General features: G+C 33.4%; 1 protein-coding gene across 2 annotated transcripts in view; it reads right to left on the reverse strand.

The window, feature by feature from the left end:
• LOC119840480 overlaps positions 1-15,451 on the reverse strand; it is a 62,886-nt gene that overhangs the window by 11,601 nt on the left and 35,834 nt on the right. For both annotated transcript variants that reach the window (XM_038367240.1, XM_038367153.1), the window contains exon 2: positions 7,288-7,511. In XM_038367240.1, coding sequence (XP_038223168.1) covers positions 7,288-7,511 — 224 coding nt within the window. The remainder of the gene's footprint in view (positions 1-7,287; positions 7,512-15,451) is intronic.

Genomic DNA, 15,451 nt, shown 5'->3' on the forward strand with positions numbered 1-15,451 from the left:
GAGATATTTTTAGAGTGCATAAGTAAAATATGTATATATTTCGCTTCGTCCTGCAACGCAAACCACTAAATGATGTAAAACTATCGGCATGTGACGGATTACCGCCAATTAGTGTCTTCAACATATTCAGTGAGTCATCTACTTTTTAAAAGTTTATATAACACACACGACGCAGGTTCAATAACACAAATAAATAAATCTGCATAATGCCCTCTTATTACTAAAATCATCAAACCACAAGACTATAATATCATCCAACCAGCGAAGAGCAATATTTCCTTCATCGAGCGGGCTTAGTGAGCGATCGAGGTTTTATATCGCTGTCATATTTCAGAGAGATATGGGGGAGACGTGACCGCCCCGGATTTAGACCACCCCCCACCATCTCCCCCCGCCCCACCGTAGTCTCGTGCATCAAAAGAGCTACTTGCATCACAATTTTGCATTCCAGACCCGATCCTTCGCTGGGAATTTTATTAAGTCGATAGTATATTAAAATTCCTTATAGGAATTCGTATTCTTTCCTCGCAGATCCAATATTTTACACCTTTATAAAGGTTATAGCTCTATTATGAAAGGTTCCTTCCGCCTTCATTACATTCCTTTGTTTTTAAACACAGCGTTATTTCTGAAGAAAGGAAATCATTTTTTTTAAGAATGCTGGATTCGTTGGTGTTTCGCTTCGTTTGACGAGATCTTTTGAATTGCGTATCAATTATTTATAACTTCTCGAGGAGGACCATGACTTGTACGTTATTTTTAATTTTGGAAAAGAAATAACAATACTTTATGCATTTCTGTGACCACATTACAATATACTTTCTTGTATAAGTTTAATAGCGATACGTGCAATGCCATTGCATATAAGATCGTGTCAGGTCCCAGTTATTGGATTGAGAAGGCCAAATTTTTCACTTTAGTTGTATCGACTAAACGACGATTGAACTATTGTTTTATATACGATTCGATTGTCGATCTACAATAAAACAGCTGTATTCGGCCCGTTTAAACACTGAGTCACATTAGCTCAGTCAATTTCCTAGCGAGTAACAGCTCGAAGTCTTATAACTTTCATGATGTAAGGCGCTCGTACAGAACGCCCGCTGAATTTAAAGCAGCTGCAATTTCTGTCCACGTCCGAATTATTAAGCGCTGAATAAGGCTCATGTCGCTTTAAAACTTCATTCTTCTCAACAGCTGTTTTGGCTGTTTGCTGTGTATTTTTTATTCGCGTCGTGGCGTTTTAGTAATGTTATATTGTGAAGTCTCAATTAGCGTAATAATCTTTGTTTGCATTGTTGAATAAAAGAATAAAATGTTTAAAACCTCTGTTTTTTTATGTCGTAGTTGTCAAGGGAGCTGGTGGGTCGCCTGGTGGTAAGCGATACCACTGCCCAAAGGATTAATAAGGAATAAAGGACAAGACTGCAAAAGGTTTGGAAAAGGGAACCGGGTTGTGTTCTCTTGCAATTTCACGTCGATCTTCTCTATGATTTCCGTGTTCTGACTGTTTGCTTCACTGAAATATTTCTCGAAACTTCTTTTTTTTTAGTTTGTAGTACAATTTTAGTGGTTCTCAAATTGGTCTTTGATATAGTTTAGTTAGTTTTTTATATTCTTAGTCAAGGGTTGTTATAGTTCATTGAATCGATATTACATACAGATTAACATACTATATAGACTGTATGCAATATGTCACTAGCTTTTCGCGGCTTCGCTCGCAATATTCTAAGAAAACCCCATAAACGTTTACAGTAAATTTTAAATTAATTACTAATTCTTGTACTACGTGTTTCATAAAAAGTTCGCATTCATCTGTTATACAATTATATAAAATTAATTTCTTCATAAAGGACTAGCTGCACTCCGTGGTTTCACCCGCGTAAGTCCGTATCCCGTAGAAAAAATCGGGATAAAAAGTTGCCTATATGTTACTTCAGTTGTCCAGCTACAACCAACTACCAAATTTCATTGCAATCGGTTCTGTAGTTTTTGTGTGAAAGAGTAACAGACACACACATCCTTACAAACTTTCGCATTTACAATATTAGTAGGATTAATGCATGCAATATACACACAAACAATTATATTAAAAGTACATATTTGCAGAAGCGACATGCTGGCGCTAACAAACCTTTGTGTGCCTAACAAAGCGCTATGTAACAAACAGAATAGATGATTTTCATCTAGTATATACACTGTTTACTTTCCATGTTGACTTAAATGTGTGTAAGGATAAAGGAATGGTTAAAAAAATCTATTAAAATTTTTAAATCTGTTTGAATATAGAAGCCTGCTTGAAGGTATTCCCGCCCGTAAAAAAGGAGTAAATATTTTTCATATTTTAAGTAGTTTTATTAAGTAAGTAAGCTAATATTAAATTTTTAGTTTTATAGCATTGAAATGCTTTATAAATGAGAAATTTTGAAAGAATAGAAAAAAAAAAATTGGCGTTTTGGAAAAAAGGCGTTGCTACGGTTTGGCAAAAACGCAGGTTCGAATCCCGCCTCGTGATCAAATTTTTTCTATTCTTTCAAAATTTCTCATTTAAGTGGCTAATAATTTTATGTTTATATAATTATTTGTTTAGCAATGTATCTGAAAACATAGAAATAAAGACTTTTCAAAAGATATACAATAACAAAGTTAAGTATAGATTTAAGTAGGCTGAGTATGATTATTTTTTTATATCTATACTAATATTATAAAGCTGAAGAGTTTGTTTGTTTATTTGACTGCTCTTGCACTAATCTCAGGAACTACTGGTCAACATTTATTGAGGAAGGCTATAGGCTATATATGTACCACGGGCGAAGCCGGGGCGGACCGCTAGTAATTAATACATCTTTTATATTTCAGAATATGTTTAGTATGATATAACCTTGTACCAGCCAAATATTCAGCAAACTACTGACATAACGAAACGAACCGCATCTCCAAACAAATACTTCCAAGTAAGCACATAGTTCATAGTTAGCCAGGTGGCCACACAACTCCGCCCTTTGTCTTTGCCTCTTGCGGCCCCTTTGATCTATTAAAGTTTATTGTTTATTCCGAATAGCTCAAACTACTCCGAGAGCTGCGGTTGCGCTAACATTTTCCACGTGTCTGTTTCACAATGTTCTAATTCACATGAACATAACAATTGGTAATTGTAGTATAATTAGCTACGCCACGCGATTACATCCGCGGACGAACACGCGGGGAAAAGTTAGCAATATCAATAATGTGACATTCTCGTACATAAAATACATCACTGCACTGAAAGAGCAACAAACATCCATACATTCTTGCACACTTTTGCGTTTAAACTACTAATACTAGCTTGCGGCTTTGTTCGCGCAGTCAAAGAGCAAGACATAGTCCCGGGGATTACCCCGCCCAGTTACTGTTCCGTTGTGATTTCAGGGATAAAAATTACCCAATATCCTTTTTCGAGTTGCAAAGTATAGTTGAGCAAAATTTCATCTAAATCGGTTATGCGATTTATTCGTAAAGAAGAGTCAGGCACACAGAGTTACTTTCACATTAATAATATTAAGAGTTTGTTATTCTATATTTGTAACTAACAAAAAGATTACACCAAGCTGTTTATATCACGATTCTGTTTAACCACTTAAATACCCCATAAAACAACAATAATCAAATCCGATTTATTCCAATTATCAAAAAACAACATGTCCAATCGTCCACAAATATTTGATACAATCGCTATAATGAAAATTAAATCAGAACAATCGCAACCTTTAATTAAATGAAACAAATCCTCAGCAAAGAGCGAAATAAACAAAGCACAAGCAATTATTCCCTTCAAAATTGTAGTTAAGATCCGACAAAAGGGCAATTACACGTTTTAATATCGCCACGCTTAATTTTTACGAGACTCTCGACAGTTCTGAATATTTGACAGAGGTCTAAATGCGGAACTTTCGCTATTACCGTAACAGCTTCAAGGAGTTCGAAAGAAGTTGGCATTTTAACTGTCAGTTTGTTACTCTGAACTAGGTTTTAAAACGACAAAGTGGTTTCTGCTCCATTGAGATATTGTATTGATTTTTAGCATTTTTTAAAGCTTCTTTTAATATATATATATATATATATATATATTCAGCTATATAATAGGAAGAAGTATATATATATATATATATATATATATATATATATATATATATATATATATATATATATATATATATATATATATATATATATATATATATATATATACTTCTTCCTATTATATAGCTGAATCCTATCAATCCTAATGTAATCAATGCGAAAGTAACTAGCTCTGTCTGTCTCTTCTTCCCGCCTTAAGCACTACCGGAAATATGATATTTTGTATCCTGGAAATCCCACAACCCAAAAATCTATTTCCCGCTATTACATAAAATAGGTAGCATATGCTAAAATAACATTATAGACTTTTATAGTACAGAATATAAGTCAATAACATTGTCATTAAAGGCAAATATAAACAATAAAGGACTATTCAATATCGAAATATGTATAATGTTTTATAAAATAAATAACCAGTTCAATGAATTTCAGTGATCCATTCGTAGATTTTACTTCTACGACCTAGGTTTAATTTCAATGTTAAATGAACATCGCAAGCCGGGAGCTCGTTTGAAAGAACCTGTACGTTTTAGTATAATTGTGAGTCTTCGTAACTATAGTACGAGGGTTTGGGAAATTAACGCAATCCAAAGTTATAAGAATAAATGTGTGATTGCCACACTTTCATTACCGATTTTGAGAAATTTCTAAGAGATATATAAAAAGTCACCTATGTCTAATCCTTGGGAACTAATATAAGAATAAAAATGCGTTTTTTTTTTCAAAATTTCTTTACTGCTACTACACTGAGTGACATAGGCTATATACGAACAGCTATATATTATACAAATAAAAAACCTTCCTTTTAAATCACTCAATATATTTAAAAAAAACCATAAAAATCTATTGCGTTATTTTAAAGATCTAAGCATACAAACATACAGACGGCGGAAAGTGGCTTTGTTTATTGTGTAGTGTTATTTTTCGTCCTCAATATAATACTTCACGCACCACCATCAGCACTGGTAACATAAAAATTAAACCATTTTAAAAACCTCTCAAATAAATGGATGATGAAATGTCCCATTAAGTGAAGCCCGCAATTTGTTTTCGTCCTGCGAGCCAGAGCATAAAGAATTCATACTAAAAACTTGGTGACAAATCGCTGACAGGGGACAAATCGAATGGACGATTTTACACCACTTCTCTTTCATTTACACAGCAATGAATTGAATTGAACGGACTGTTAGCTAGTTTCACAATATCTGGATTAATTCTGTTAAGCTTACATGTAACAAGAAAACTACAATGAAGATGTAAACCTCTTTTTTTGAACTAGAAAAATATAACCCTCCCCACACAGTCGGATAAATAAAGCCATCCAACTCCATTTTGAATTATACCTGGACAATGTTTGCTGGAACAGGTCAAGGACCAAATTATATGTGTTTAGGATAACGAGAAATAAACAAAAGTGGGTCTTGGAATACAATGGGACCCTCGGTCTGTCTGTGTACGCCGGTACATAGAATTTTATATTGTCCCTCTTCTATACTTTATGAGTATTGATTTTATGCTCGTCATTGTAGGTAGATGAGTTCAGTTTTAAAATCTTCACCATTTACATGTAATTTTTATATAGATATTCTTAATGTAATTAATTTTTAATTTCGTTACTTCCTTACCAAATAGATTTCAGAAAAACTTTAAGCGTAAAATAAACATATAATCTATTAAAATGATATTACTTTATAAAAATTACCAATAGTATGAGTCTTCACTATACGAGTATGTATATTAATATATGTAACAAAAAGTGTATTTACCAATAAGATATTAAATATTCACCAATTAAAAACAGAAAGAGAGAAAAGGCCGAAAACTAAAGAAAAACACTTAAATACCCTGGCAACCCGTGTCTGCAAATTCTTTGTTCATTGTCGGGCTCGGATTTGAATTTAAAATCGGCAAAGTTCCGTCTTTGGTTTGTTAATTATTTAGTTTGCGAGACACCTGTCGTCCCTTGACTCTCATTTACATTCTCGCGGGAATACTTATGGACAATCCGTTTCTTGGACGGGCTTGGTTACGTAACTTCTTTGGATTTGTGTATTTCATTAAAATTGATACTAATCTCTTACTGCTCCCAAGTTTTTAAGGGGGTAAATTTTTAAATATGTGGGGGATAATTTTTTATGTTTTAATCAGCAAAAGAGCTGGTGGGTCGCCTTATGGTAAGCGCTACCACCGCCTATGAACGTTTGCAGAGGTGTGACGAGTTACATCTCTGCAATGGATTGCTGACCTTTAAAGGTGTGGTGTGGTGGAATAGAGAAAGGATTGATAAGAAGAATAAAAGAAACGGGAGAGGATAAGGAAACTATACGAACCTCCAGTAAGTTCTTAACCTGAGTGGTTGTAAAGCCACATTTAACCTCAACGAAGACATCTGAAATAAAACCCCACTTAAATCAGTCTCAAATCAATTTGCAATTGTTACATACCGAATTAAATATCACTTGAAATATCCCACACCTACAAAATACCAATTAACCAGAATATAACTTGAAAATCTGGCATTCCAAACCAATTGAACGTGGAATTTGCGATAAGAAATTAGTTTTAATCAACGGACAATTGCGCACTATTCAATGGAGATCGACACTCATTAGCATTCCTGGAATCCTTAATAAATGAGAGGTGGAGACGGTATAATCCATATATCCGGGGTAATTGCGCCAGACGTCTTGGAATGCCTCCAAATTGGATGTCGGTACTGATATGTTATACGGTACAGATATAATAACGTTATTGGAGCCATTTTCCTCGGTTCGGAGAATTTTGCTGGACGTTATCGTGATATTTCGTTTAAATTCAATTGTAATTGATGTGGCTTTTATGGTCCATAGAGGATTGCTTACTGGTTTTGTTTTTGTTTTATGAAGAAGCACGCAAGCTCTGTAGTATAAGTACACAACAGAGCTTGCCAAAGAAATGTACGATATCGAACATAATTTATTTTTGACAATCACAGGAATCAGAAAAAGTGAAAAAGAACCTTCCCAGTCCCATAATTTCCCTTATTAGTCCTTCCCATATTAAACCCTTGAAATTCTTCATGGACGATGGCAGCGCTTACAATCAAGCGACCCATCAGTTCTTCTGCCAACTCCATCATAATAAAAGATATGATAATCAAATCCCCAAGAAATCCGTTTGAGTTCTTACCTTAGGCGGCGCGGTCGCGTGCGCCCCATCATACACATAGAGGTGATCGTTACAGTCCAGTTGCAGCAGGTCGAAGTGCAGCATAAATCGCTGCAGGATGCTATGCGTTTGGAACGTGACTGTGCAGTCGAGGTTCCGTTCATTGCGCGACCAGAGGACCCCTCCATCCAGCTTGCGGTACTGACGCTGCAAGAAGTGGTCCTTGCACAGGGAGTCCATGTAATCTGTGGAGATTTTGAATGTTAATTATTTGTAGACACAGAACAAATGAGAAAATAATATAATATATACGTTTTTAGGGCAACTTAAGTCACGTAAGTAATGTACATAAAGGTAGATTTATTGCATATTTTGTTTAAGTATGGTCTAAGTGATATTATTATAGTAATTTACACTTCGTATTAACTGAGGATGTGTCAAGTAATTAAGTGGTTTATTGAGGACTTCTCTCTTCTAATTTAAATATACCTTTTACTATTATCCGGTTATTATAATACCCTACAGATAGCTATATTCTTGTAAACTATTACTGAACAAAAAAACCAATTAACTCTGTGTTCACCATTAGCCCAATGCTTTAATACATTTTTAGTTTTCATTTAGAGTTATTTTATTTGTTTATTTTAATAGTACTGTAACGCTTTTTTTTGTTTTGACTTCATTTCCTACCAAATTGTATGTTTTAGAGAAATTCTTATTTTAAAATCTTTAAAATATCATAGATATTTAGTTATAACATTTTAATACCTACAAACGAGTATGCACTTGCGCTAGCAATATATAATGTTCTCAATCAAACATTCCATCGAAATAAGAAGTTTCCCTCTATTTTCCCAAACATTATACTATTCACAAATCGAACGTCAAGGACAAGCCTTTACCGACCAATGAATAATGCGATATTCAAAGAAAAGTCAATAAGTTTTATTCAATTCCCATGTTACTCTCAAAGGACATTTCAGCGAGCGTGAAGGACGATCAATTTCCTCAAAACCAGAAACCCATAGTCAGCTGAACTCGAATATATCAAAGTTAAATTTATAGCAGCCTTTCCTGTAGGATAAATATGACCGCAATTTGTTTTATTATTACATTTATAACTGTTCAAATGAGAACCTATTTCTAGGATATATATCACTACATAGTATAAAGCAAAGTCGCTTCTCGCGTACAGACGCGAATGATCATACATACAGATGTATGTACGATCTTTAAAACTACACAAGGGATTTTGATGGGATTCTTTTAATAGATACAGTGATTCATGAGGAAGGTTTATATGTATAATAACATCTACTAACCACTCCGAAATTAACACGCGAAGCCACGGGCGGTAAGCTAGTTTGAAATACTAAGCGAATTCATTTAATATTAGCCCTACTAGAATCGTGAATGATTTTTTTGTACCAATCTTTTCCCAATCTGCAGCAAATTTCACTTGCTTTTTTATACTTTTTTGACGTGACAACGTCTTACATTAGGTTGCGGCTCGGAGTCACTCATGAAAAAGTGTAACGCCCGGTAACGTTACGATGAGTCACCGAACTATGATCGGTCCGCCGCGCGCGCAGCACTTAGAGAATTAGGCGCATTGAATCGGCGTGTGCTTGTGTCTCTGTCTCTGTCTTTTTAGTAAACAAAATATATTTTCTATAGTTAAAATTTGTGCAATTCTTATTTTCATTCGATTCCTTGTTCCTATTGTGCAATTTAATAATATTCATATCAATAATATTCTACCGAGAAAAAGACGTTGTCACGTAAAATCTTCGCCCGTAAAACCGACTTTACAGGCAACCATTTTTTTACTATATATTATATGTTTCTTTACTCATGGCTTATCCTATCCCGGTTCACCCGATCGAAGGCAGGACAAGCTACATAAATATAAAACCAATATAATCCCACGAAAACTATTATCTGATCTTATCGAATTTCTCTTGCGTACATTATTATCTCTTATTCCTTTCTCATACGCTCATTGATATCGCAGCAGATAGCCCGATAAGAGTAATGTAATACTGGGTTAATACATCTGAAGTTTTCGTTAGGAACACATCTGTTATCACAAAAATTATTGCCGACACGCCAGCAGCCATGTAAGTTTTATTAAACCTGTTGATATTTAATTTGGATATAGATTATATGACTAGTCCCATAGTATTTAGTTTGGAATCAATCAATATAAAAATATTGCGAAGTTTTTCTAGTGCCGGTATGTTCATGGTAATAAAAAAGTAGGTTTGGCCTAGTTGTAAATCTAGTTTGGTTCCATTTGTTTATAAAATATTATAAGAGCATTGTAATCCATTTTATTTGAAACAAACTTCCTATTTTTTAAATCATTTTTTGTCGTATCTAAGAAAGTCTATATTTACAAAAAAAAAAATGTTTCACTCGAATTATGGGACCACCTCGTTTTTTGGTGCATCGGTTAAAACATGCTGTCAAATTAGCTAATTAGTATACAAAATTATATCGTAGAAGCTAAGAATATTAAATGGAGTTAACTGATAAAATACAATTTTACCAGTGTTGTGTAAATGTGACTCGATTTGCACAAAGTTCGGGAGGAAATTAACTATAATTTCCGAAACTCATTGTTAACTTCTAATCTCTAATAATATCAGATTTCTATGCGCTTTAAAAATCATACCTTTTCAAACGCCTGTAATTGACAATACAATAAAGAAAACATAGACAATGACAAACACACTCGTAGACATCCACAACAAGTATTGTATAATCTGTGGTTGTAGTACAGAATAAGCAAACATGTTTATAGATTTTGGGGTACCTAACGCTAATGAACTTAACTATTAGACAACCGTCGGTATTTATGTTTGAATAACTCAAATCTCAGTGGTGTTAGAATTATTAAAATATTTAACAATACATTCATTATTTTTGAACGTCATTATCGTTACGAACTGACATTTAATTCTTATTTGTAATAAAAATTAAATAATATAATTAATTGAAAACTTATTTTTTAAAACTAAAATTACATGAAATACTAATATTAATGACAAGAGAAATAACTTTATGGTGCATAAATGAAATAAATAATTATTACATATTAGAAAAATTTATAAGACCAAGAATGAATTTGGACCATTTTTCAATTACCATTTTTTCAGACCGTCGTAAAATTGCGAACGAAAAATATAAATGATTGTGTCAAATCTGTATTTCATATTTTGACTACAAAAATATCCTTTTAAAATGGATCTTATCACTATGTTTTAAGGTTAACTAAAACAAAATATCTCTCCCATAAATTACGATTTGTCATTAAACTATTCCAGGAATGGCTGGAGCGTGCTGGCACCAATCCTCATTGCCATGTTACTGAGCACTACAGCCGCCCCCGCCGGCAGACACCTTGGCGTCTTCTCTGGCGAGACCAGAGGCCTGGAGGTACCCACCGATCTCATAGCAGGCATAGGAATTGGCAGGAGTTCAATTCAACTTGTTGTTAACATTCATACAGATAATCATGGCAATATTGAGGTGCAAACGAATTAAGAGAGCAACTGTTAACAGATATTAGATCCGTCGTAAAAGTGTATCTGACTACATTGTAATGACTTCAGACTGGACCAAGCATACTAATGAATTACGATAACCGTAAGTGATATCGAAAATAGAATAGAATATAGCTATGTTGCATTAGCATTTATAACTATTCGAAGCAATTAGGTTGAAAGAATGTTATTATGACTATGATATATTTATAAAGGATTGTTTATTCAAATTAATACTGAAGAATAAAGAGATGAACTAGATTCAAACGCACGTGAATAAAAATTGATTGTTCTATTTCAATTAAAAGAAAAAAACAACCTACTCAAACTTCATATAGTAAATGCTAAATTTGTTTTTTGTTTTTGATTAAAAACATAGATAACAAAACTATCCACTGCATACAACATTATGATGATTTGTTCAAAAATTAGTGAAGATTCGAATATTGATAAAAGATCTGTCTAACGATCACGAAACAAAAAGTTGCTCATCTCAAATTTTCACGTGAAATACGCAGATGAAGCTATAAAATAAGGCGAAATACAAGTATCTTATATAAAACACGTCGCATCTCAACGATATCGGCTTATCAAAGGTGATGCGATAAAGGGAGCATTCCTTCACTTGAAGAAGCTCGACACATTTCGAACGTAACTTGACGTCGCAAAATGGAAATAAGGTTATGATATAGTATCTGTGCAGACGAAAGCGCGCGAAAAGCTAACGTCATGTATCTATGAGTATGAAATGTCATCATTTTTCGCGGGTAATTATAAAATTATTCCTAATTATGTTAAAATGATTGTTTATTACATGTTTTGTTTTTCGTATAGTAAATTATGTTTTGTTGTTTATAATAGTAAGGACATCTATGACATTTTGTAATGTGCAATTATATTATATAAAAATCATTTGTATTCTAACGCTATTTTCTAATTAAGTAGAATAAATTGCAGTGAATTGTTCGCGTTTCCAAATGTCTTAACTACAATCAGACTATTACAATAAAGATAAATGAATCATCATCGTCAATTGGATGAAAAATCATGGTATTATGAGATCCATGTAGTATAATGGCTCTAACATCACGGTTTATTAGAGACATAAGCTGTCTAGCCCACGACACCGAGTAGTTTCCTCTTTAAAATAATAATATAGACAACGTGCTTAGTTCCTTTCATGTCGCTTTTGTATCGACATTTTCCTCCATCTGGAATATGATATTACTACACGTTTACTGAACGTGTCTCGCTCGCGTGTTTAGATCAGCTTTCCTATTTACGTAGACGTAAATTCGATACAGAGGGATTCTGAATTTTAAAATTTGTATTCTTCTAAAGAATCCGGTCTTATCTGTGGAAGTTGTGAAGTATTGCTATGTGTTATATATAATGTAATGCATTTGACAGTTTGAATTTTATGTTCCATGGCTAGTTTCATAATTTCTGTATATGTTTTGTTGAATGGTTGAGTGGTATGAATTAATCGTTGAAATGCTATGTATGTTTTTAAGTTACATAGATATGTTGTGTAAGTAACGAAAAGTAAGTACTCCAGAACGACAATAAGGAAGGCAGGCAGGACTCGTCAATACGGGCAATATTTTAATACGTAATTATTTCATTATGTAAAAAAGTATATGTAATGTAAATATATCAGAGACATTATCGTCAACTGTGATTTCGGCCCTCAGCCAGGGTTGCTATGGCAATACTATAGGTATCCTGGAAAATGGTATTTACTTTTATATAAGCTTAACTTTTATATAACAAGAATAATTTCTTATTTTATAAAAGAATAAGCTTATACAATAATATCTTACCTGACGTCAAATATTTTACAATATTGTAAAGCCCAATATCAATTTGTTTAATGATTTAATTGTATTTCTAATATAGTAAAACTAGATATTAAACTATGTAATATGGTTTAAACTATTATAAGTCAAATTCATATGAGGACGCTCATACCGAATGTATGATAGTGATGATATTATTCATACTTTTATATAAAAAAATTTTTAATCAAAATGGTTTTTCATTTTGTTCCCCTTTTGATTTTGTAGAAATGACATTGTTAATTACAATACAGATATATCTAACAGCTTTATTCGTCACCTAAGATTTATAATCAACAGATAAGATTGAAAAAACATGTTATTTTCTGCAAATAGCGTTACCGAAGCGCCGGATGTACTTATATTTTTACCATATCTACCATATGGTACTAAACTAGACTAAATAAGAACAATTTTCTATCAAACATAATAAATTATACCAATCAGTTGAAAATCCACGCAGTAATAGAGAAAAAAAAAATAGAATTGAATAGAGAACTCTTTCAATTTTAATTTTTCGCGATCGTTTAATATCGAAACCTTTGAACAAAGTTAGCTTTTCCTACACCCGTTTCCATTGGAAGTAATTAAAAAAAATCAATCAAACTTCCACTAACACTGTTCTTTGAATAATGTTAATAATCTTGTTTTAATCTATTACACCTTATAACAGCTTAGATACCTATAGATACATCCGATCTTCCTAAAGCGGATTCACTGGAGAATTACTGTTCGGAAACTTTATAATTCCCATGGTTTTGGGGCCGGAAGTTTCGGTAATTAGTCACAGGGATATAGTAGTACAAACTCAACTGAAACTCAAACATTTACACGTTCAGGGTTCTTTCAATTTCGTGAGGAACTAAAGACAAGACATGTTAGGTATGAACTTCAAAGACTAATGAAGCTTGAATAAGCTGACTCCGTATTTTGTATATTTAATTTTTTGTCCAGTGTTGCTATATCATTAAAATTAATTTAAATCGTCTTATTTGAAATTCAAATGAAAGGTGTTGTTTATGCTTGTATGTATATAATACATTTTTGTTCTTACGAAAAACAAACTTTTTTATGCGATTACCATATAACTGTTTCTTAGCTAATAATTTATTATACTAGCTGTGACCCGCGGTTGAAACCGCGTAAGTCCGTATCCCGTAGGAATATCGGTACAAAAAGTGCCTATGTGTTATTTCAGTTGTCCAGCTATCCATGAAGCAAATTTCATTGCAATCGGTTCAGTAGTTTTTGCGTGAAAGAGTAACAGACGCACGCATACATATGCATCCATCCTCACAAACTTTCGCATTTATAGTATTATTATTCGCCAATAAATGTCAGGAAGTCATAATAAATTGGGATACTCAAACGCCTCCGATTTGTTAAAAAAGTAAGTTTAAGTCGATAAAACACGAATAAAACACGAATATGACATTTTCTAAAAAAGAATCCTAGCTAGATCGATTTATCGCCCCCGAAACCCCCTATATACTAAATTTCATGAAAATCGTTGGAGCCGATTCCGAGATTCCAATTATATATATACATATATATATACAAGAATTGCTTGTTTAAAGGTATAAGATATCTCTAAGGTATATTATATGGGTATATATAATGTATAGTCTGTTATATAAAATAAAAAAAACAAAAATGTTTTTTTTACAAACATCATCTTAGACACTAGTATTATACATTTAGAAATTAAAAACTTTTCAACGGACTTTAAACGCGTTTTATTTATTCATTATATTATTAACCCGACGTTTCGAACACTTTACAGCGAGCGTGGTCACGGGGAGACTGAGATGTTATATGTCTTGAAGGTCATACAAAAATTGTTGTTTGTGAACTACCTCCACCTATTTCTCCGCAGTTGGTATGTGGAGTATTTTTCTGGATGTTGGCAGTATTGGCTGATAGTGTCTTCTGGTCTTTTGGTATGTCTGACATGGGGTTTTAAATTCTTCATAACAGGATCCCAGGTGTTGGAAAGCTGTAAACCATCTTCTCTATTGAAATTTTGATGTTTTTTAATTTCAATAGACTCACGTACAAGTCTTGGAAAAAATCTATTTTCTCTGGCGAGGATTTGTGGTTGGTCGAATCGTAGGAAGTGGTTATTGTCCAGAGAGTGTTCACATACCGCAGACTTCTTGTGACGCAAATGCTTGATATCCGGAATGTGTTCCTTCAATCGGTTACCAATGCTTCTTTTTGTTTGGCCGAGTTTAACATATCTGTCTCTGTGTGTGTCTGTTTGTGGCATCATCGTTCCCGACGAATGAAGCGATTTCAATTTAGTTTTCTTTGTATTATAGGCAAGGTTGAGCCGTTTGAAGATCAGCTGTTTTCTAGTATATGAGGGAATCTGACTTAGTTTCTTAATTTATGTATAACTACTAGCTGCGCGGTTTCACCCGCGTAAGTCCGTATCCCGTAGGAATATCAGGATAAAAACCTATATATTACTCCTTGCCTATATGTTATTCAGTTGTCCAGCTGTCTACGTACCAAATTTCATTGCAATCGGTTCAGTAGTTTTTGCGTGTAAGCAACAAACACACACGTATCATTACAAACTTTCGCATTTGTAATGTTAGTAAGATAGGATTTATTGTCATTACTTTGGGAAATAAATGTAACAACTTTCGCTATATCAAGATAAATTTGTAATATTTAATACGGATATGAAAAGGTTAAGGCTGCTGCGTGTTCGGTACAATTTTTATGCAAGCCATCTATTTATTCATTAGCTTCATCACAATGTATACTGAACCTTACAGGGGTCCCGTAAAT

The sequence above is a fragment of the Zerene cesonia genome, chromosome 1 (assembly GCF_012273895.1).
Source record: "Zerene cesonia ecotype Mississippi chromosome 1, Zerene_cesonia_1.1, whole genome shotgun sequence".
NCBI classification, from domain to species: domain Eukaryota; kingdom Metazoa; phylum Arthropoda; class Insecta; order Lepidoptera; family Pieridae; genus Zerene; species Zerene cesonia.